This window comes from Sus scrofa, chromosome 18 (genome assembly GCF_054392235.1).
Source record: "Sus scrofa isolate SSC_HxYL_T2T_F1_AM1 chromosome 18, Sscrofa_HxYL_maternal_Yorkshire_Landrace_v2.0, whole genome shotgun sequence".
Classification (NCBI taxonomy): domain Eukaryota; kingdom Metazoa; phylum Chordata; class Mammalia; order Artiodactyla; family Suidae; genus Sus; species Sus scrofa.
The window spans coordinates 28689078-28711056 of NC_139400.1; the positions used below are offsets into that span (position 1 = coordinate 28689078).

Sequence of the window (21979 nt, forward strand, 5' to 3'; positions counted from 1 at the left end):
TGGTTACGTGACATCCAGTTTTTCTCTTTTACCGTCTTGGGTCCAACCCGGAGGTTTTCTCCAGGGGCTCTCAATTCACGACCTAAGCCTGCCTTCCACCATCCTCTTGTACACGAACTCCTTCTGCTGGATCTGACCGACAGATCAGGAGGACGGCTTGCTTTCTCATACCTTGCATCTCAGAGAAGTCGGAGAGACTTAAGCTGTTGGAAGGGTCAGAGGTCTTCATTTCCATTTCTGCGCGGAGCGTGGTGATCTCCATCTCATACTCTCCCCGGATGCGCTCCATGTCCTCGAGTTCATTCCGCATCCGGCAGATATCCTCCTGCAGGGAGGCGATGTCACTCTCGTGATCGGTCGCAGAATCTTCCGCTGCTTGCCGCAGATTCTGGATCTCAGCCCGGGCCAAGTGCAGCTCCTGTTCTATCTCCTTAAGTTCATATTCTTTGTCACGCTCCAAAAGGGAAATCTCCTCCCGCAGAGAGCGCAGCTCGCCTGCAAAGCCCAAAGGGTGAGGTGAGCGAGAGGCTAAGTCAGCAAATCTACCCTATTCTAGAGGCACAGAGTTAAAGGCAGACTGATTTCTCATCTGGAAACTCCTGGTCTTTACCCCATCAGAGAAGTATGGCCTCACCTGGGATGGAATAAAGGGCACACCTAAGGGAACAGACTGAATCTGTGGGACGGTGCAGTAGAAAAGCAGGCCGTGGGAGTTCCCGTGGTGGCTCAGCAGTAACGAACCTGACTAGTATCCATGAGGATGTGGGTTCGATCCCCGGCCTCGTTCAGTGGGTTAAGGATCTGGAGTTGCCATGAGCTGTGGTGTAGGTCGCAGACGTGGCTTGGATCCCGCGTTGCTGTGGCTGTGGCGTAGGCTGGCAGCTGCAGCTCTGATTCAACCCCTAGCCTGGGAACCTCCATAAATCTTGGATGTGGCCCTGAAAAAACCAACCAAACCAACAAAAAAGTAGACCTTGAGGCTTGGCATCAAAAACAACTTAGGTTCCTCCAAACAAAAAGTACTAAGTGCTTCTAAGAAACTGCCTGACAGTTAGAGACCAAACCTAATCTATAGCATCTTACTGATGCCCTGAGTCTTAAAAGTCCCTACTAAAAAAATTTACACATTGGAGTTCCTGCTGAGGCTCAGTGGATTAAGAACCTATCTGCGGCAGATTGGGTCACTGTGGAAGTGTGGGTTCGATCCTCGGCAGATGCAGTAGGTTAAAGGATCTGGCATTACTGCAGCTGCTGCATAGACTGCAGTTATGACTGGGATTCAATCCCTCGCCCAGGAACTTCCATATGCCATGGGTGTGGCCATAAAAAAATTTACACAGACTATTCTCATCTATTCAGTCTGTAAGCTCAGAAATTACAGCGCCTCAGCTCTCCCATGAGCAGCCTGTGCACGTACTAGTCCCAAAACAATTGTGTATTTAGAGCTCACAGCTGAAATTCAAATATAGGTTCATCACATGATAACCAAACATGAGAAAATAACCTAGATGCTGCGGTACATTGAGGGACTGTTTAAACTCAAGAAGGTTAGCACCTCCCTTGCGGTGCATTGGGTTAAGGATCCTGCACTGTCACTGCAGAGGCTCAGGTTGCTGCTGTAGCACAGATGTGATCCCTGGCCCAGGAACTTCCACATGCTGCAGGTGGAGCCAAAAAAAAAAAAAAAAAAAAAAAAAAGTTGAAGGTTCAATAGCATACTGGCAGCATTTAAAAGAAACTGGCAGATCTATAAAGAAGACATGAAAATGTTTCCATAATATACTAACTAGAAAGAAAAATGAGGGAGTTCTCTTGTAGAGCAGTGGGTAAAGATCCGTATTGTCACTGCAGTGGTTTGGGTCACTGCTGTGGCACAGTGTCAATCCCTGGCTGGCCTAGGAACTTCTGTATGCCATGGACATGGCCCAGAAAAAAAAAAAAAAAGAGAGAGAGAGAGAAAGAGAGAATGAATAGAAAGAAAAATGAACTGTAAAATACATGGTATTATCTATTTTTGCAAAAACTATGTATATAAATAATATATAACACAAATACAGGAAGACATAAAAAAAGGTCTGGAAAGATCTATGTCCTATCATAAAGCATAGTTGCTTCTGAGGAATAAGACAGCATGTGACAGGGGCTTTTACTTGCCACATCATATATATCAGTGCTGACTTTTCACAACAAGCCTATATTTTATAATAGGATTTAATGTACAAAATAAGTGTGTCAGAGCTCTCAGTATCTGTGGCGCATCTCAAGGTTTCTAGATACAGGTACCCATCTGGGATCAGGAGAACCTAAAAGGAGATTGAGAGTAAAAGGCACTGCCACCAATAGCAAATTCAAAATCTGGGCATCAGGATCGGGCGATTAGGGAGGACTGGGTGGGGAGGGTCAGGATTCCCACAAATTCTTTGCAAGGCACACTGTCTCCAGCTCTCGCCCCCAACACCTGCTCATTCTACTCACCAGATTTCAGCGTTCCCTAGCCTCTCCCCCTACCTCCTTAAAAAACTAAGCAAAGTCCTCCATGAAATAGTCTCACAGCCCCTTGTGCTCTGCAGTGTGTGTGTGTGTGTGTGTGTGTGTAAAACGTTGGTCTCCCCCTTACTTTGTTGTAAGCTTCACGAAGACCAGAAGTGTGTGCTTTGCTCACCATTCCAAGATCTGCCAGGGAACACTGCACACTGCACTCAATAACTACCTGCTGTATTCATGCATAAATGAGGCAGGGTTTCACCTGGTACACAAACTTTTACTGAGGATCATGGGTACAGAATTACACATTTGGCGTTTTTTGTTGTTGTTGTTTTGCTTTTTCTTAGGGCCACACCTGTGGCATACGGAGATTCCCAGGCTAGGAGTCAAATTGGAGCTGCAGCCACCAGCTTACTCAGCCACAGCAACTTGGGATCTGAGCCATGTCTGCAACCTATACCACAGCTCACAGCAACGCCAGATCCTTAACCCACTGAGCAAGGCCAGGGATTGAACCCGCAACCTCATGGTTACTAGTCGGATTTGTTTCCCATGTGCCACAATGGGAACTCCCAGGTTTTTTTGTTTGTTTTTCAAACTAGAAGAGAACACAGGTGTTTGAGAAGAAAAATTTGGACATACTGCACATACAAATGCTGAGTGGACAGAGTGTCTCCGGTGCAAAGAGGAAGGTCTCCCGCCTTCCTCTGCCAAGGTCACCTGTGCTACATCTTTTTGCCAGCCTTTCCTTCTCCACAATCATCCTGTCTCCACTCCTTGGTCTGTTCAAAAAGTTTAATTGATCACTTCTGGGCCATTTAGATTTTGACTTCCTTCCTCTTTGAAATAAAGTCCTTGCTGTTCCCACTACTGAAGGTCTGCCTCTTGGAACCTACGGTCTAGTAGTGAGACACCAAGACCACCTGCTATCAGGGCAAAGGCCTGGGAGGGTTTTCTGCTCCTTCCACCTCCTCACTAGGCCTTTGATGTTAGGGTTCAAATCTCCCCTGCCTTCTCCCCTGGGGTCTAGCCCTAAAAACTGGCATTTTCAGATCCACTGGGGAATGGAAGAAGGTGCCCTTGGCCTCGAGAAGCTTTTCATTAGAAACACAAAGGAGTGGACAGGGGAGGCGAGTAGGCTCGAGGGATGGGAAGCTGAGTGGGCCGGACCTTCTGGACCCTCCGGGTCGGCTGGCAGTCGGCAGGGCCTGACCGGTTCCGAAGAGCCGGTGCGACTGACAGTGGGCTGGAACCCTTCGGGCGAGGCCGAGGGGCCTGGAACCGGGGTGTGGGTTCAGAGAAGTCAGTTCCCACTCACTGGTTATGGCCTCCATCCCGCCGGCCCCCCCTCAAGCGGTCTCTTTGGGGGGCCTCCCGCCGCCGGCCGGTCCCGGCCCCCGAGGGGCTGTGGCGGCCGGAATGGCCTCTCGACACCTGCTACCTCCGCGGCCGCGCGCGCCCCCTCTTGGCGGAAACGGGCAAGGCGCGCGCGCAAGGACTCTCCTGCTGCAGGGCGGGGTTTGGGTGCCTCCACCAGATCCGCGGTCCCACCCCACCCCCCGCGCTTAGAGGAGACCTAACGCTGCAGTGGATCCTTTCCTTCATGAGACAAACAGGATCTAGTGTGTTCCATCCTCCGAGAACCAAGACATCAAAAGCTCCCCCTTGACTTCGCTTCCCTTATGTCTCTGCTTCTCTTTCAAACATGACCACGGGGATAATGGGTATTCACCTTTCACCTCCCCTTTCCTCTTCAGTCGCAATACAAGCAGGCGACTGTCTTCACTGAAATGTCTCAGAGCCCCCCGTCTGGCCACATCTAATGACCATCTTACCCGACTCAGCAACCGTTTGACACCGCTGATCACTATCTCATGGAAGCACGTTCCGCCCAGGGCTTCCAGGTCACCAGATGCTGCTGGTGCTCCTCCGACTTCAGTCTCTTTTTTTCATTTCTCCTTGCCTCCTGGACCTTTAAATTCCAGAGTATCCCTGGGACGAGATCCTTTTCTCACCCCTTCCTGTATCTCTCCATGTGATTTCGTGGTGCTCTCCCATAGACTCCAATGCCATCTGTTTGCTCCTGACTCCCAAATGTATCCCTCCAGCTCTGATTTCTCCCCGGTTCTAGATTCGTATACACAACTGCCTCCTTAATATATTCACTTAGATGTCAACAGCCATTTCAAACTCAACATGTAAGAAACACATCTAGAACTGTTCCCTAGCCCCCAAGCTTGTTCCTTGTCCCATCATCCCCATTTCAATAAATGACACCACCATCCATCTAGTTTCTCAAGGCAAAGTCATCTTTCATGTCTATCTTACCCACCAATCCAATGCAGCAAGTCCTGAGAGCTCCAACTTCAAATTATATCCAGAATCCTCTCCATTGCTACTGCTCTAATCCAAGCAACCACCATCTCTTGACTGGACTATTGCAGGAATTTGCTGACCAGATTCATCTGTTTTGACTCCTTTCCCTTCACCCAATATCCACACCGCAGCTGAATGCTCTTTTAAAAATCTAAAGCAGATTGTATCCCTCCAGCTCTGGCTAATAACCTCCCATCTTTTCCCACGAAGAATAAAAGTCAAACCGCTCAGCTATAAGGCCCTCTAATCTGAACTCTGCTTGGTTCTCAGGACACTTTCTTGCCAGAATCCTCCACATGCCCTTTGCTCCAGCCACAAGGGCCTTGACTTTGTCCCTCAAACACATGAAACTCACTCTTACCCATGAGCTTCTGCAGTGGCTACTCCAGCTTCCCAGCATGCACCTCCCTCCTCTGCCTCATTATTCAGGTCTTAGCTCAAATGCCTTCTTCTCAAAGAGGACTTTTCTAACTACCTTAACAAAAGTTTCCATCTTACCCCATCTCTGTCATATCGCCACATTTTCTTCACAGCATTTACTGCCACCTGAACAGGTGGGGTATGTCTTTTTTCTGCCTCGCCCCATTCTATGCTTCATTAAGACAGGGATCTGGTCTGTCCGGCTCCTAGCTGGTCCACCGAGTATACAGGCCCTCAATAAGTGGTTGGAAAGGCATATGAATTAGCCATATTTTACAGTTAAGGAACCAAATCTCAGAAAGGTAAACGTGACTTGCCCAAGATCACAAAGCTTGTTAGGTGGCAGAGCCAGGCTCAAGCATCTAGGTGACCTGAGACCAAAGCTCACACTTTTCCCCCAGGGTGACACAGCTCCTGCAGTTTCTTTCCCTCCCCCCCCCCCCCCGCCCCTTTAAGGCCTCCTTTTTCGGCATCTCCCTTGGCTTACATCTTCTTTCCCTACTTGTCTCCCCCACCCCCACACCCCCACCCCAGCTTGCTCCTCTCCAGACCTGCTTGCCGCCTTCCTTTCTTCTCCATTTATACTTCTCTTTTGGCTTGATCTCAGTTCTCCCTGCCGTTTTCTAGGGCAGCTCCCCGAAACCTTCCAAAAGCCCACAGATGTAACAAAACCTGCCTCTTTATTTGGCGGTGCAGTGGAATGTGGGACGCCTGCCTTGCTGGTTCCCAGAGACAAAGGGATGTGGGCGTTAGAAGAAAGGGCTCCTGGGGCCACCAGCTCAGTCCTAGGTGGCAAGGGGCGAGGGGCGCGAGCTCATCCGCTTCCTTTAAAAGAGGCACAGCGGCCCCTCCAGTCACATCTCATTGGCTCGCTGCTCTGCCTTCCCAGGGTGCCCTTGGAGGACCAGGCCAAGGCAATCTGGTCTGAAATTAAACCCTGACCACCGACACCTGGCACTGACCAGAAAAACAAAGAAAAAGGGCTGCAGGTGTGAAGAAGAGCGATTGAGGAGAGAAAAAAGAGCTGCAGGGAAGGGGTGTGAAATGGGAGGGCAAGAAGGGGGGGCACAGAAGAGCCAGTTGGAGAGGCACGAAGAAAGGAAATGAGCTAAACAGGAGACTGAAGGATCCGGCGTTGCTGTGGGCTGTGGTGTAGGTCGCAGATGCGGGTTGGATCCCACGTTGCTGTGACTCTGGCATAGGCTGGCAGCTACAGCTCCGATTCGACCCCTAGCCTGGGACCCTCCATATGCCACGGGTATGGCCCTAAAAAAGCAAAAAATAAAATAAAATAAAAATTAATAAATAAAGAGGAGGCTGGAGAGATAGGAGCAGGGCAAGCACAGTAGAAGAAAATGAGGGGAACGTACTGATTTCGGTCCTATTGGTCTGCGTGCCTCCGCCAAGCCCTCAAGACAAAAGTACTTGGCGGGCCCTCCAGTCTGAGTGCAGGATTTACCTTGGAGCTGCTGGATCTGCTTGGTGAACACCTCTGCCTGCTGGGCGCTGGCCAGCCGCTCATCCTCCAGGAGCCCTGCAGTGAAGGGGGAGCTGGCGTCAGGCCTGGGATCCAGGGAGCACAGAGCCTTTGGGCCCCGGCCCTCGGGGTCCGTCACAGGCACTCACCCTGCAGCTCCAGCGAGTCATCCTCATGCTGCCCTGCCAGTTCCCGGGTCTCCTCCAGCTCTGCCACCAGCTGCAGCACCTGAGCCCTCAGCTCCTCCAGTTCGGTCTCCGTGAGGCTCAGGCCCCGGTGCTTACTGAGGGACAAGGAGCCCCCGCTTCCTCCCTTTTGCACCTGATCATCCTCTTCTTCCCCCTCTTCTTCCTCTTCCTCCTCCTCTTCCTCCTCGTAGAGGGCTGGGAGTAACACTTCCCCTAGGAAAGACCCCCCACCCCCAGCGAGTAAGAGCCAGCTTCCTGTCCTTGGTCCTTCCAGGGCCCTCTAGCATGCTGTCCCAGGGCAGAGATGGTATCATAGTGCCACCTGGTGTCCCCCAAGGAGCCTCTGGGCAGGACCTGCACACGGGACGAGTCCTCAGGTGTGAGGGTCGGGGTTGGAGGTAGCCCATCCCCCTCCCGGGCCCTTCCTGGACCAGTGCTGCACCTGGTGGCCTCCTAGTACTGCCTTTGGGCACACTGAGCAGCCAAGGGCCCGGCTGAGCCCCATGAGGCTCGCACAAGGATAGCTGCTTCCTCCAGCCTCGTCTCTGGGTAGTCAAGAAAGAGTCAGACACCGGGTGTGTCTTTAAGCCCAACAGGACAAGAATTACAGTTTGGGGGTTTGTACTAAGTTTACCAAGGATCCAGGTGGCTTGTGAGAAATTAGCCCTTCCATAATAAGAAAGCGTTGCCTGTCAGTCAGTAGAGAAAGAGAACAGCCAAAGAGAATCATCTGAAATGATTCTAAATGCTTTTCTGGACAAAGACGGGGCCCCTTTCAAATACATTCTATCGAATAGCCCTTTGGAAATTTTCTGCCAGGTCCACCTTTCTTTTCTGCTGTGTCAGGAGGTCTCCCCTCCTCTCCCTGAGTGTTCTGAGGCCCCTTCCCCTGCTGACCATAAGGCAGTTTTGGGGGGGAAGTCAAGGGTTCTCCTCGTGAATAAAAGAAAGCCTGCCATTTTAATGCATTAAGAAATGGGGGTGTGCTGGTCCCCAGCCTCTGGCTGGTGAGCAACCCCTCTCCTTTGCTGCAATGCAGTTCCTCTCAATAGCAAAATCTTGCCTGGATGGTAAGAGCTTGCTTTGTTTTAAAATTCTCAATCTCTGGTCCATCTTTGTCTAATAATCACAGCCTAAGGTTTATCTGGGACCCCTTGTCTCATCCGTCCCTCTTGGAGCGTGGACGTGTGTATAGGGACCTGGGGACCCTACACAGAAAGTCCTGGAAATAGGACCAGCATCCTTCTAGGGGCCTCATTTAGGCAGCAAGTGCCAAGCTGTGTGGGTGTCGAGGGTGAGATGCGCGTTGGGAGCTTGGCCTTCTCGCCGGCCCCTCTCCCAGGCTCCCTCTTTCAGGCAGTAAGATAACCTAGAGAACCGAAGTCACAAGGCTTCCATTTGAAGTTAGTGGTGACACCAGAAAGACAATTCACATGCTCACTCCTCTGGCTTTTCAAAATAAGAGACAGCTTGGGATCTGGGTCGGGAGGCAGCGAGAACAAACCCCCTGCTGCACAGCTGCTTCAAATCTCTGTCCAAGGAGGCCTCTTTCTCTCTCTGGCAGCTCCCTGGGGACACACAACTTGGTTAGCTGGTGGTTAGGACCCCAAAGGGATGTACCCTGAACTTTCCCCAAAGCCCGAGCCCTGAGGAGGGTTGGAGGGGGCTGAGCTGAACTTGGGGAAGGGCTGTGTCCTGGCTCAGAGTTCTGGGGGTCAGAGGGAGGAAGGAGGAGAGGGAAGCTGGACGAGGTGGAGGGAAAGAAAGCTTTTGGGGAAAACTCACCCTCCATGGCTTGCATTCCACGCCTTTCCAGGGACCCCCAGCGTTGGCCTTTCTTCCTCTCACAACCGTCAGACACCTCGTAGGAGCCTAAAGTGGTCACTGTGGGTCCTGTAAGCAGGGAGAGAGGGGGCACTGTGGGATGCTAGGGGCGGCTGGGGGCTGGGGTGCAGCGGGGAGGGGAGGGGACATGCCTCCTAGCCCTTTGGAGCCCTGGGGTTTTTCATCCCAGTGGAAGTACTTGGCTCAGTCTGCCCAGGGCTGCGACTCTCCGCCCCAGGTGGCCCCTCAAGCGGGCCTGCGGGGACACCGCCCTGCACTGCCCAGCTTCTCTGCCCCCCAGTCCGTGCTCCTCTCCCTTGCACAGACAGAAAGGGCGTGTGTGTGTCTCTTTAGCCCAGAGGGGACAGGCAAGGATGGAAGAGGGCGGGAGCCAGCAAAGAGAAGAGGCTCAAAGGGTGAGGTGGAAGGGGAAGGGGTGAGGGGACGCGTGCGGGAAGGGGGTCTGGACTGGGGCCGCTGCCGTCCATTCCAGCTCTCACTGGACTTCGTCCTCCCCACTCCGCCCCGCGCTCCGAAGCCTTCAGGGTCCGAGCAGGTGCGGGGTCTGGAGCCCCCAAGGCAAAAAGCACCGTCAGGCTGGAGAGACCAGATGGAGTGGGCTCAGGGGAGGGACTGCCAGGGATGATGCGGCCGGTGTGGGGAAGAGCCAGCCCGGAAAGATGGAGCCGGAGCCCGGGCTGGGGGCAGGATGGAGGAGGAAGACTTAGGACGGAGAGGTGGGGAGCAGCGGAGGGGGAGAGGACCTGGGGGTCTGGAGGGAGGAGAGATGGAGAAGAGGAAGGAGCGGCGGTGGCGAAGTGAGGGAGGGGCGCTCTGACCTGGACCCGGGCAGCTCCAGCCCGCGGCGCCCGCGCCGGCCCCGGCGCCCGCCTCCATGGCCGCTCGCGCCGCCGCCGCCGCCCGGAGCAGCCGCCGCCGCCGCCGCCGCCAGGCCGGGGACCGGAGCCGGGTGCGCAGGGGAAGGGAGGCCGGGCCGGCCGAGGGGGCGGGGCCTGGCCAGGCCACCTGACGCCGCCGCCGCCGCCGCCCGGAAGCCGGCCCTGCACCCCAGCTCCCGGACCCGGTGCAAGCGCGTCGCCAGACACGCCCCGAGGCCCGCGCCGAGGGAGCGACCGGCTCCCCTGGTCTGGCGGTGGGTCCTGCCGGGAGGCGGCTGCGTGGGGGCACCCCTCTGCGCCAAGTGCCAGGGCCCGGTCCTGCTCGGCGGTGGGGAAGGAAAAGCAAGCACCAGGAGAGCCAAATCCTCCTGGCCTGTTTCCTCCAAACGCGCGGATGCTCACACGCCCCTTGCTCCCCACGGCTGAGCGGCACCCTCCACCTGGGCAGTCAGCGCAGACCCTCCGGCCGCCAGCCTCAGCCTCAGGGCTGCTCCAGGGCTGGAGGAGGGAAACCGAAGCCAGGATACTTCAACTGCGGGCCTTGATCTCTCTGTTGGCCTTGCGCCCTCCGCCAAGCCACAAGCAGGGACCTTCTTAGAAGGGGCCGCTCCGGGACCCCACGCAGCCCTTAGTGTCGAAGACCTTTCTCCATTGCCTGCCTTCCCACCGGGCCCCAGGCCCGGTGGTCTGCAAACCACAACCCCTACTCACCTAGCCTCTGCAGCTGTTTAGAGTGGGCACTGCCGATTTTCACTCTCATAGAAGGGAGATGTGAAAGCCCAGATAGCTTATTTCACTCAACCGCTCCTTCAAGGAACTTCTTCCAAGTGCCAGATTTTGGCGAACCAATTGGGCTCACGCCTCTGCAGGTCTCAGCCAGGAAAGAAATGGGTACACTTGGGAACCCGGAGGTTCCAGCACATCTGGAAAATCACTGGGAGATTCCTAAACCAGGGACAGTCCCTTCTCTTGCGCATCCACTTACAAGGTCATGGGCATATACTGTCTGGATCACGCCCACCGGCTCCCAAGTTCACAAGCCCTCCATATTCCTCAGGAGAGAAGCCCTTCTTTGCCTCGACATCCCCTACGTACCCTTAAACACTCAGCTGGGAGTCATCTCTTGGCAGCCATTCCCGACTCACCACCCAGCCAAGCCATTAGATGCTCCTGCTGTGCTCCGACCCCTCCCCCTTCCCTCTAAGCAGCACCAGTCACTCTAGGTTGTCAAGGTCATGTTCTGACTTTCCTGTCAGCCCAGTGTTTGGAAGACCAGGAAATTGCCTTAGTCGTTTTTGTATCTCCAGTATCTAAATCATTGACACAGAATAAATGAGTGAAGTTAAATCTCCTAATTAATGCTCTGCTTATCATTTAACGTATGATCCCACACTTAAGGTGTTCAGTGTTGCCTATTAACAATAGTATTGGAGTTCCCGTCGTGGCGCAGTGGAAAGGAATCCGGCTAGGACCCATAAGGTTGTGGGTTCAATCTCTGGGCTCGCTCAGTGGGTTAAGGATCCGGCATTGCCGTGAGCTGTGGTGTAGGTCGAAGATGCAGCTGGGATCTGGCGTTGCTGTGGCTGTGGCGTAGGCTGGTGGCAACAATTCCGATTCGACCCCTACCCTGGGAACCTCCATATGCCATAGGTGCAGCCCTAAAAAGACAAAAGACACACACGCAAAAAAAAAAAAAAAAAAAAAAAAAAAAAAAAAACCAATAATGTTGCCTATAAATCTCTCTCTCTCCTCCCCTCCTTCCTCCCTCTCATACCTCCAGCCTGGTATGTGCTCCGAGAGATGGTGAGCACAGATCAAGATGTTTCATTGGCTCCTCAGAGGACTGAGCTCCCCTCCAGAGCCTGGGATCAAGGCGATCCAGTCTGGAGAAAGGCTGTCGAGCAAGCCCACCCAGAACATCTGCTGCAGACATCAGGCCTGTCCAGACTTGGGGAGCAGGGCAGTTTGTCAGGGATGATGGAAAGGAGCTGGTGTTGTGTAGGGCTCTGGGGAATGATGAAGTCTAATCCTAGAAGGAGAGTGACTGGTCTGCCCCAGCGCAGCTCCTGGTTCTGGCCGAACTACCAAGGTCAGTTAGCAGTAGACCTTGGGCGCTGACCTCTTGGCTGATGGAAGGGAGGAAGTTGTCAACTGTAACATCCGGGGGTCCAAGCTTTCCTCGGGGAGCTCTGATCCGGAGTATTAGGACTAATCTCTCCCTGGCTCCAGAGGTGCAGGTCACCATTCACCCTTCATCTGGGGAGTGTTCAGGAGAGACCAGAACCAGTCTTTTTTCGGGACCCAAATGTGGTTAAACTAGGCCAGACCGGTACAGGGTTGAGGGTGAGAGTAAAGATAGGAAGCCGAGGGAAAGGGCTTAGCAGGTAAAAGGGGGGGAAGTGGACTGTGGTCCAAGGATGTATCTTTGAAGGGCTAGGAATGCTGGGGACCCCAGCCAGGTGATCAGCTTAGGGGGATGATCTGAATTAATCCTTGTAATCCCCGGACCCAGGACTCAGCCTCCGTCCTAATCCCATCCCAGCAGATCGTCTTCTCTGAGGATGATGCAGCCATTTATCCCCCTTGACCCTTATTTCTAAAGGCCTAGATCCTCTCATTAAAAAGAAAAAAAAGGGAATCTTTTAAAGATGCAAAGAGTACAGTACAGAAAATAACATTAAAATTAATATCCATGTGCTCACCGCTGAAATCCAACAATTGTTCATTTCTTGCCACATTTGATTCAGAGACAGCCCTTCTATTTATGGTCTTACAGTTTTACATAAATATATATATCCACAAACAAAGTACTGATTTGTATGTTTTAAAAATATATTTAAATTGGAGTTCCCGTTGTAGCTCAGTGGTTAACGAATCTTACTAGGAACAATGAGATTGCGGGTTCAATCCTTGGCTTCACTCAATGGGTTAAGGATCTGGCGTTGCTGTGGCTGTGGCGTAGGTCAGCGGCTACAGCTCCGATTAGACCCCTAGCCTGGGACCCTCCATATGCCATGGGTGCAGCCCTGGAAAAAAGACAAAAAAAAAAAATATATATATATATATGTATTTAAATGGAGTTATACTGTACACATTCTTTTGCAAACTTTCTTTTTCTCCTAACTTTTTTTTCACTTACCCATGCTGTTTCATATAACTACAGTTTGTGAATTTTAACTGCTGAATACTCTTTCATTGAATATACCATGATTTATTTATCCATTCTTCTGCTAATGGGCATTTAGGGTGTTTCCAATTTTTCTATATTATACACAGTGCTGTGATGGACAGGGCTGGGCAGGCCTCCTTGGCATATACGTAAGCACCTCTCCAAGGCAGATAGATACCTAGAAGTAGAATTTCATAGAATCTGTACAGCTTAAACTTTACTAGATATGACTAAATTTTTCTGTAAAGCATATGGACCAGTTCACACTCCACTAACAGTGGCTTTCAATGCTTGATTAAATTCACTAACATATTTAAAAATTTCTTTCCTCACCATTCCTTCTTGCATTTCATGCCTTCCTTCTTATTTGTTTCCTTCTTTGAAGTATATCCTTTGGTGACATTTTGGTGAAAATCTGTGAGTGGTAAACGTTCTCCAGTCTTTGTCTTAAAATGTCTTAATTTCACACCACTTAAATGGACATTTAGTGGGCATAGAATTTTAGGTTGAATAGTTTTAGCCTTTTGAAAATATTCTATTTTTTTTTTTTTTTGTCTTTTGTCTTTTTGTTGTTGTTGTTGTTGTTATTGTTGCTATTTCTCGGGCCGCTCCCGCGGCATATGGAGGTTCCCAGGCTAGGGGTTGAATCGGGGCTGTAGCCACTGGCCTACGCCAGAGCCACAGCAATGCGGGATCCGAGCCGCGTCTGCAACCTACACCACAGCTCACGGCAACGCCGGATCGTTAACCCACTGAGCAAGGGCAGGGACCGAACCCGCAACCTCATGGTTCCTAGTCGGATTCGTTAACCACTGCGCCACAACGGGAACTCCGAAATATTCTATTTTTTTCTATAAACTTCGTAGCTAAGAAGTCAGTTTTCAATATAATTGTCTCTATAGACAAACGGGCTTCCCCCTCTCCCCCTTTTTTGGCTATACCTGTGGCATATGGAAGTTCCTAGGCCAGGGATCCAATCTGAGCTCCAGCTGTGACATATGCCACAGCTTTGGCAACACTAGGTCCTTAACCCACTGTGCTACAGCGGGAACTCTAAATAGGCTTTTCTTTTCCTGCTTGCTTTTAAGATTTTTCTTGTTCTCTTCAGTATTCTGCAGTTTCACCACAATGTGTTTGTAAGCTCAGTTCTCAACCTAAGGACCATGTCTTTCTTGAAGATTTTGGAAGATTCTCAATAATTATCTATTGGAATATTACATTTCCCTCATTCTCTCTCTTTTAGGAAATACTTGAAATATATATGCGCACGCGCGTGCGCACATACACACACACACACACACACACACTGGAGTTCCTTTCGTGACTCAGTGGTTAACAAACCTGACTAGGATCCATGAGGTTGCAGCTTCGATCCTGGTCTCACTCAGTGGGTTAAGGATCCAGTGTTGCCATGAGCTGTGGTGTAGGTCGCAGACGTGGCTCAGATCCTGAGTTGCTGTGGCTGTGGTGTAGACTGGTAGCAGTAGCTCCAATTTGACCCCTAGCCTGGGAACCTCCATATGCTGTGGGTGTGGCCCTAAAATAGCAAAAAAAAAAAAAAAAAAAAGAAAGAAAGAAAAAAAAAGAAAAAGAAAAAAGAAGAGGAAGAAAGGAAGGCAGGCAGGCAGTATATATGTCTCTCAGGGAAAGAGAGACAGAAAAAGGAAAAATCATGGAAAAGGAGGGCTCGTCCGGGATTTGAACCCGGGACCTCTCGCACCCTAAGCGAGAATCATACCCCTAGACCAACGAGCCACTGGTAGTCTTCCTTTGCCAGATGTGCCTTCCCTGCCACATCAGCAGTGGCTGCAGTCTGTGGTTCCTAGAAGCGGCCGGTCTTCTCCTTCAAGGCTGGCTCCCAGCCCAGGCAGGCTGCACTCCAGCCGGCCTCCCCCTCAGCTCTCACCGGCTCCTCCCCGGCCCACTGCAGAGCCACACGGTGATCTGGGCAAGGCCTCATCTTCCCCATGACCAGCCAGTCCCCGCCAGGGCTGCCGAGTGAGTCCATGGGGGTGCTGCCGGGGAAGAGCGGAGAAGGAGCCAGGCTCCAGCCACCTCCCCTTCGGGGATCCCCAGGCTGAGGGGCCCTGTCTGGCATCTCCTGCACCTGTGAAGAACCAGGCTTCCTTCTTCACTATCAGACCACCAGAATAAATCCTCCCAGCTCATCAGCCTCCTGGGTAAAGACCGAGACGGCTGCCCCAGATCGCCCTTGATTAGTGCTATTTGCTAAATTACTCAGTTCCTTCATCTGTCGGTTGGGGAGGAACACCTGCCATGTCTGCCTTACAGGGAGATTTGGGAGTTTCTCTCAGGTGAGAAAATGTATGTGAAAGCTCTCTGCAAACTGTAAAGTGCTGTGCAGAGAAAAGGGCTTGTTATGATGGCAACAGGAAGGCAGGGAGAAAATACACGGTAGGAAAGCACTGCTTGATGCTTTCTGTGCGCTGAGCAGTGTGACCCGTGCTCTGCAGATCTTAACCTCGGAACAGCCTCGTGAGACAGCTGTCAGCCCACGGCAAGATCAAGAAACCTGCCTAAAATCACCTTCTAAAGAAGCGCATCTGTCTGAATCCAAATGTGCTTTAAATGCAATACTGTTTTAAACGCGGTACATACTGTCATCCTGACTTTCTAGAAAACCAGAGATGGGAATACATCCTATAAATCCCCACAGTCCCTCCTTCGCCCCAACCTGCCCTGCTCATCCTTTCCAGGGAGGCTTCAGGGAAGAGCCTACCAACTGGCTCAGGGTGGCCTGGGGTCTTCAGGCTGGGGTTCCCCAAATGAGGGTGAGTGGGGAGGCCACACCTCAGAAACTGGCAACTTGTAGGAGACCTCAGGAGGCTCCGCCAGGCTCGCTCTCTATCTCTCTCTCTTTTTTTTAGGGCCACACCTGCGGCATATGGAAGTTCCCAGGCTAGGGGTCAAATCAGAGCTGAAGCTGCCAGATCTGCCACAGCAACACAGGATCTGAGCCCCATATGCCACCTATGCCACAGTCCCCAGAAATGCCGGTAACTTAACCCACTGAGCGAGGTCAGGGATCGAACACGCATCTGCATGGATACTAGTTAGATTTGTTACCACTGAGCCACAACAGGAGCTCCCAGGCTCTCTCTTGTAGGCTGTCACAGGACCACACCCGCCACACCCCAGGATCCTTGCTGGCTTCTAGGGGGACCGCCCTCTATGAGGCGGGAGCGCTTGGGGAGAGGAGGGGCAGACACCAGGGATCTGTCCTATTGGTCTTTGGATCCACCCCTGTGGTTGGCACTTGGCAATCCTGTTGATGACACCAAACAGCTCCCAAGCTTTTCTGTGTGCCCAGCCTCATGTAAGCACTTAACCAGATTAATCTCATTTCATCCTCACGGCCCAACCGATGTTGTAGATGCCTCTAGAAAAAAATGAATGCCTATCTGAGGGAAAGAAAGTCAGGACTATGCACCAAAAACCCAGTGCCAACAGATATGCAAGTGGATCCTTAGCGCTAGGCTCGAGGTAAAAAAATCATAAACCTGAGGTAAGCCTCCCACCCTCCACCCAAACGCAGGTTCCTCCCGGACCCACCCTCACTTGGATGCGGGAAGCATGACCCTCACTTTAGAGAATGGATTGGGCAAGATTCCTTTGTACCCAGGGAATAAAATTTTATTATCTCCATCCGGGAGTGTCTGGTCTGGATGACTGGCTCTGTTAGCGGATCATGGCCAGAGAGAAAAGCAACAGCTCATCAAGTCTAAAACCAAAGGGACTTTTTTGGGTAGCTGTTTCCCCAGCTTTTTTTTTTTTTTTTTAATGATTTTTATTTTTTCCATCATAGCTGCTTTACGGTACTCTGCCAATTCTCTACTGCACAGCCAGGTGACCCAGTCACACATACATATATACGTTCTTTTTTCTCACATTTTCATGCTCCATCATAAATAACTATAGTTCCCAGTGCTATAGTTCCCACAGCAGGATCTCATTGCTTATCCATCCCAAAGGCAATAGTTTGCATCTATGAACCCCAGACTCCCAGTCCATCCCTCCCCCTCCCCCTGGGCAACCACAAGTCTGCTCTCCAAGTCCATGAGTTTCTTTTCTATGGAAAGGTTCATTTGTGCCGTACACTAAATTCCAGATATAAGTGATGTCTGTGCCTCAGCTTTAAACTGGCTTGTAAAGAAAAGCCACTCAATGCGTCATCCCATGAGCTCAGCACACATTCCCTCGTTGTTCGTCTCGCTGGGTGTGCGAGGGAGTGGGGTGGCTCCAAGCAAGGGCTCCGGGGGGCGGTGGGGGGGGACAATGCCGAGAATGTTTCCAGGCTGAGACCAGGCTTGCATCCCAGCCAGTGCTTTTCTCTGGGGGTGCTGTTGGAATTTGAGGCCGGATCGTTCTTCTCCTCGGTACGGCCCATCTAAAGCCGTGTTCTGCCCACGCAGTATCAGTAACCCCTTCTCTGCTGATATTCATAAAACACCCCTCCCCACCCCGCCCCCTTCCAAATGCCTCCAGGGCTGGGGGGAGAGGAGTGCTCCCCTGGTGGAGATCCATTGGCACCTACCATGCCTTGTTTTCCAGGCTGAACTCACCGTGGTCTTGCTCTAGAGGGTAGGACTCCAGGCTCTCAGTGTCCTAGTTGCCACTGCGTCTCAAAGCCACAGATGGAATTCTCTAGGGAGAGTCGTGGCTCTACCTCTGGGGCTGTCTGCCCTTTCCTTCGGCGGCATGAGGGTGGCATTTGTTTAGGCAAATCCTTGGCACCTCCACTTTCACAAGAGCGTGTGAACCCTTCCCTTCTCTGGAGAGCCTGACCGGTCAGTATTTTAACAGACAACATGGTCAAGACACATCATTTCAAGTTCATTGCCACCTCATACCGGTGAGAAACCCGGCAGAAAATGAACACCGGCTGCTTCTGGAGAGGGAAGTTGGGAGCCTGGGAGGGAAAGGTATTTTTCACCCTATTTTCTATTGTACTTTTTGAATTTTGAGCCCTGGGTGTATAGAATCCTCTGGCAACAGAAATTCATGATGAAACACGAAGCAGAGAGAAGCAACGCTTAGAGCGGACAGGGAGCGATGGCTCGCAGCCCTCCAGAGGGTTGAAATGTCCTCTGGATCAGAGCAGCTGGCAGAGCTGTATTTGGCTGCCAGCCGAATGGTTCTGGTTTATGTCCAGTCCTGCATCGTGCTTTGTGTGGAGCCCCTGCTGAGGGCCCTGAGCAGCAGTGGACCCAGTGCTGTGAAACAGCTTGTTGTGCTACTCAGAAATGATGTCCAGGGTGTTCCCATCGTGGCTCCGAAGAAACAAGTCTGACCAGGATCCATGAGGATGCAGGTTTGATCCCTGGCCTCACTCAGTGGGTTAAGGATCCAGCGTTGCCGTGAGCTGTGGTGTAGGCCAGTAACTACAGCTCTGATTTGACCCCTAGCCTGGGAACCTCCATATGCTGTGGGTGCAGCCCTAAAAAAGCAAAAAATAAAGGTGTTGTCCAGGACATTGTTTATTATAGCACTCCCACGTCTCCTGTGTGAAAGCCCATTCTTGTCTGTCACAGTCTCAGCAATGGTTGGTCTCTGTTTACTTTCTGGGCAGAGTCATGTCAATGAGTAGCTGCTGGGAAGCACGAGTGTGTGGTCCGCAGGTAGTGAGCCCCCAGAGTGGTATTTCAGTTGCATTCCTGACTCCTGATCTCCCCTCTGTTGTTTCTCTTCTTTTGCTCTTATATTTGACGAAGAATTTCTCCTCGTGTCCTATATAGTCCTGCAAACTTCCCTTAAACGATTTCTGGAAAAGGTGGGAGAATGTGAATGAACATACCACTAAAGAGAATAGGGGAAAAAAACAACCCTGAAACAATTCATAAAATATCCTCTTTTTCTAGGACTTTCCTTTTTTTCTAGAGAAGTAGAAGGACTAGAAAAACAAAATGTCTGGAGTCCTCTTGTGGCACAGCGGGTTCACTGGCATTTGTCATGGCAGCAGTTCGGGTCACTGTTGTGGTCCTGGCTCCATCCCTGGCCTGGGAACTTCCACATGCTGTGGGTGAGGCCAAAAAGACAAAAACCAAAACCAAAACCAAATTCTCCCCAAGTTTTCCATTTGGTTCTGGATATTTAGAAGTTTACTTCTAAATGGATGAATCTCAGCTGGAGGGGACAGGAGCCTGGGGCAATTTTGCTTCTCGGGGGCCATTTGCGTCTGGAGATAGTTTTGTGGTTTTTTTGCTTTGTTTTGTTTTTAACTTTTTATTGAAATATAGTTGATTTGCAATGTTGTGTTAGTTTCAGGGGTACAGCAATGTGATTCAGTTATGCATATATCTATTATTTTTCTGATTCTTTCCTCTTACATGTTATTACAATGTATTAAGGATAGGTCTCTGTGCTACACAGTAGGTCCATGTTGGTGGGGACATTTTTGGTTATTATGACTGTGGTGGTGGTGCTGCTCTTGGTACCTGGAGGCCAGGGATCCTGTTAAACATCCTACATGGCACAAAACAACACCTCCCAACAAAGAATTATTTGATCCAGAATGTCAATAGCGCTAACGTTGAGAAACCCTAGTCTAAATGTACCTAACATGATATTCTGTGAAGCTTTAGTGCATTACCATGTTCCTAAATTGACAAAAGTAACTTTAAATCTGGAAAGGGCACAATATTACACCCTAAATGTACAGTCGTCTCTCAGTATTCGTGGGGGATTGCTTCCAGGGCCCCTGCAGATACCAAAATCCTCTGATGCTGAAATCCCTTATATAAAATGGTGGAGAATTTGCATATAATCAATATACGGCTTCCTGGATACTTTAAATCATCTCTAGGTTATTTATCCTACCTGATACAGTGTAAATAGTTGTAAGCACAATGCAAATGCTGTGTCAATAATTACCTGCATAGGGCAAATGTAAACTGTGCTTTTTGTAACTTTCTGGAATTTAAATTTTTTTTAATATCTTGGTTCAATCTGTGGATGCTGAACCCTCAGCTATGGAGATCCACAGCCTAAAACATCTCCGGTTTTTATATCGTTCTTCTTCTCCTTTACCACATGCCCTCACCCCAAAACCTCCCTTCCTCCTACCCCACGGCTTCAGTGACTCTGGACATCTTTTGTCCCTTGCTTAGGTACCCGTGAAACTCCATGCTTGGGTAAGGCTCTTTTTTGGCCTGAACCCCAACAGAGGGCAACTGCCCCATTCTAGAGGTGGCTGGGGTGGCTCTTAGAGTGGGCCCGTGGCCCCTCCTTCTGATGTGCCGTGGAATAGGGTGGGGAGAGACTGTTCGGGAACCTGTCGGGACAGTACTGGGAGAGGCCAAAGATGCAGCCACCTGGCCTGAGGAAGGGCAGTAGGAGGGCCTGGGTGTCTTTTACCCATATCGGCTGGGCTGCCAGCCCAAGCCCAGGGGCTGCCCTTGCAGTCTCCTGTCAGAACCAGCTGCAGGGGTGGGCACCTCAGCAGAGCCCTGCTGACAGCTGGGGCTGACTCGCCCCACTCAGCCCAGGCTGACACGCAGCCACACGCCCTGCCCAGGGACAGGCACTTAAAACACTGCCTTTTGGGTGGTCTCTGGCCCTGGTGCTAAGGGCCTGCCTAGGGCAAGAGATGTGCTAATTCAGACAAACCAGTGGAGACCAAGCGGCCTCACAATGACTGGACCTTTAGCAGGATCTTACCAGGAATCTTACCCGTGGGTGAGTGTCTGTGTGAGTGTGCGAGTGTGTGTGTGTGTGTGTGCACAAGAGCACATCTTGTGCCCAGAGATGTCAGTCTTTCAGAAATGGCTGACCTGTCTCCATCTTCACTTTCTAGCTCCAGATTCAAGGGACATAGATTTTAGTCCTAAAGTGTGGCCTTTGGGGAGTTTTAAATGGAAAGCCTGAAGTGTGTACCCAGCTCGTCTAACTGGGGAGGAATCAAACCTAAAGTTTCTCGGCTGCAGTGAGTAGCAGCCAGAATCTCTGCTCTGCTTTTAGATGCCAGCGCTTGCCTTTTGCTGGGCTCCTGGGAGATGCCTCCGCGCACAGCTCAGCAGTCAGCCTAGCATTTGAATGGAGTTTGTATGCAGATTTGAAGGCTTCCCTCCTTCTGCGGCTTCTTTCATTCCAGGAAACCCACCTTCAATTTTCCATTGCTCCGGAGTCCCAGACTCTGTCTTCTGATTCTTCAAGGCAATAAAGGGCTGGGATTCTTGCTTGAGTTCTAGCTGACTCCTTAGGAAAAAATTCATTTGAATGTAGATGGTAGGTGGTTCCTTTTATTCAAGAGTTGGGTCCCTTTCATATTTTGTCTGGACTAGAGTTTCTAAGTTTTACCTTTGAGGGGATTCCTCTGATACAAACTACTCTTTTTTTTTTTTTTTTTTTTTTTTTGGTCGTAGGCTGCACCCATGGCATACGGAGGTTCCCAGGCTAGAGGTCGAATTGGAGCTGTAGCCACCAGCCTACCCTACAGCCACAGCCACGCGGGATCCGAGCCATGTCTGTGACCTACACCACAGCTCACGTCAACGCTGGATCCTTAATCCACTGAGTAAGGTCAGGGATCGAACCTGCAACCTCATGGTTCCTAGTCGGATTCGTTAACCACTGAGCCACAACAGGAACTCCTGATACAAACTGCTCTGCCATTACCAAGCCATCCTTTCATCTTTAACTTACCTGTATCTAAAGGGTGGCACTGTTATCTATGTATCTTTAGGCAACTGAGGTGGGAGAGAAGATACACTCGTAAGGCCCAAAGTGTAACGTTGAATATAAGCATGAGCAGAACTTAGAGCCAGGCTGGGGTCTCTGGGGTGGGCTTCTCATCAGAGGTCTTTGCGAGTCAGGCTGAGAGCTGAGCAGGTCTTGGATGAGCAGACAGGAGGAAGCCTGGCAGCTTGGGCACTGCTGAGCTAAGGGCAGGGGCAGGTGTGAACATGGCATGAGATGGACAGAGAACAAACCAACCTCAACCTGGCTGGGGGACATCTGAATAGGAAAGATACCCTCTCTGGGGAGACACACCATGAAGAAACTGGCAGCCTGGGATGCCTTAGATCTCTAGGCATTGGCGAATCACCCTTGAACTCTTCCATGAAGGCTCTTGCTAAGGTGCTCCAGGGCACTCTCCATTCCCTGTCTCTTCCTGCAGCCCGAG

At 51.1% G+C, this 21979-nt stretch overlaps 1 protein-coding gene, 1 long non-coding RNA gene and 1 other non-coding gene across 21 annotated transcripts in view; 1 reads left to right on the forward strand and 2 right to left on the reverse strand.

Moving 5' to 3' along the window:
- Window positions 1–10557, reverse strand: part of CCDC136 (coiled-coil domain containing 136) — a 30809-nt gene extending 20252 nt beyond the window's left edge. For 11 of the 19 annotated variants that reach the window (XR_014833959.1, XM_085005519.1, XM_085005520.1 and 8 more), the window contains exons 1-5: window positions 9609–9692; window positions 8731–8838; window positions 6907–7158; window positions 6740–6814; window positions 172–495 (exon numbers count right to left, since the gene is read on the reverse strand). Coding sequence is in view for 18 of the 19 variants with exons in the window: in XM_085005519.1 (XP_084861645.1) it covers window positions 172–495; window positions 6740–6814; window positions 6907–7158; window positions 8731–8838; window positions 9609–9666 (817 nt within the window). In the remaining variant the exon portion in view is untranslated. Of the gene's footprint in view, window positions 1–171; window positions 496–3802; window positions 3990–5956; window positions 6110–6739; window positions 6815–6906; window positions 7159–8730; window positions 8839–9269; window positions 9481–9608; window positions 9693–10379 lie in introns of those variants that run through there. The other 8 variants (XM_085005524.1, XM_085005525.1, XM_021078706.2 and 5 more) reach the window with 5 other exon arrangements.
- Window positions 1558–21979, forward strand: part of LOC146394959 (uncharacterized) — a 60094-nt gene continuing 39672 nt past the window's right edge. The window contains exon 1 of the long non-coding RNA XR_014833968.1: window positions 1558–1713. This is a non-coding gene — a long non-coding RNA (uncharacterized LOC146394959). The remainder of the gene's footprint in view (window positions 1714–21979) is intronic.
- Window positions 14521–14592, reverse strand: TRNAP-AGG (transfer RNA proline (anticodon AGG)). Its single transcript has one exon. It is a non-coding gene; the product is annotated as a tRNA-Pro (tRNA).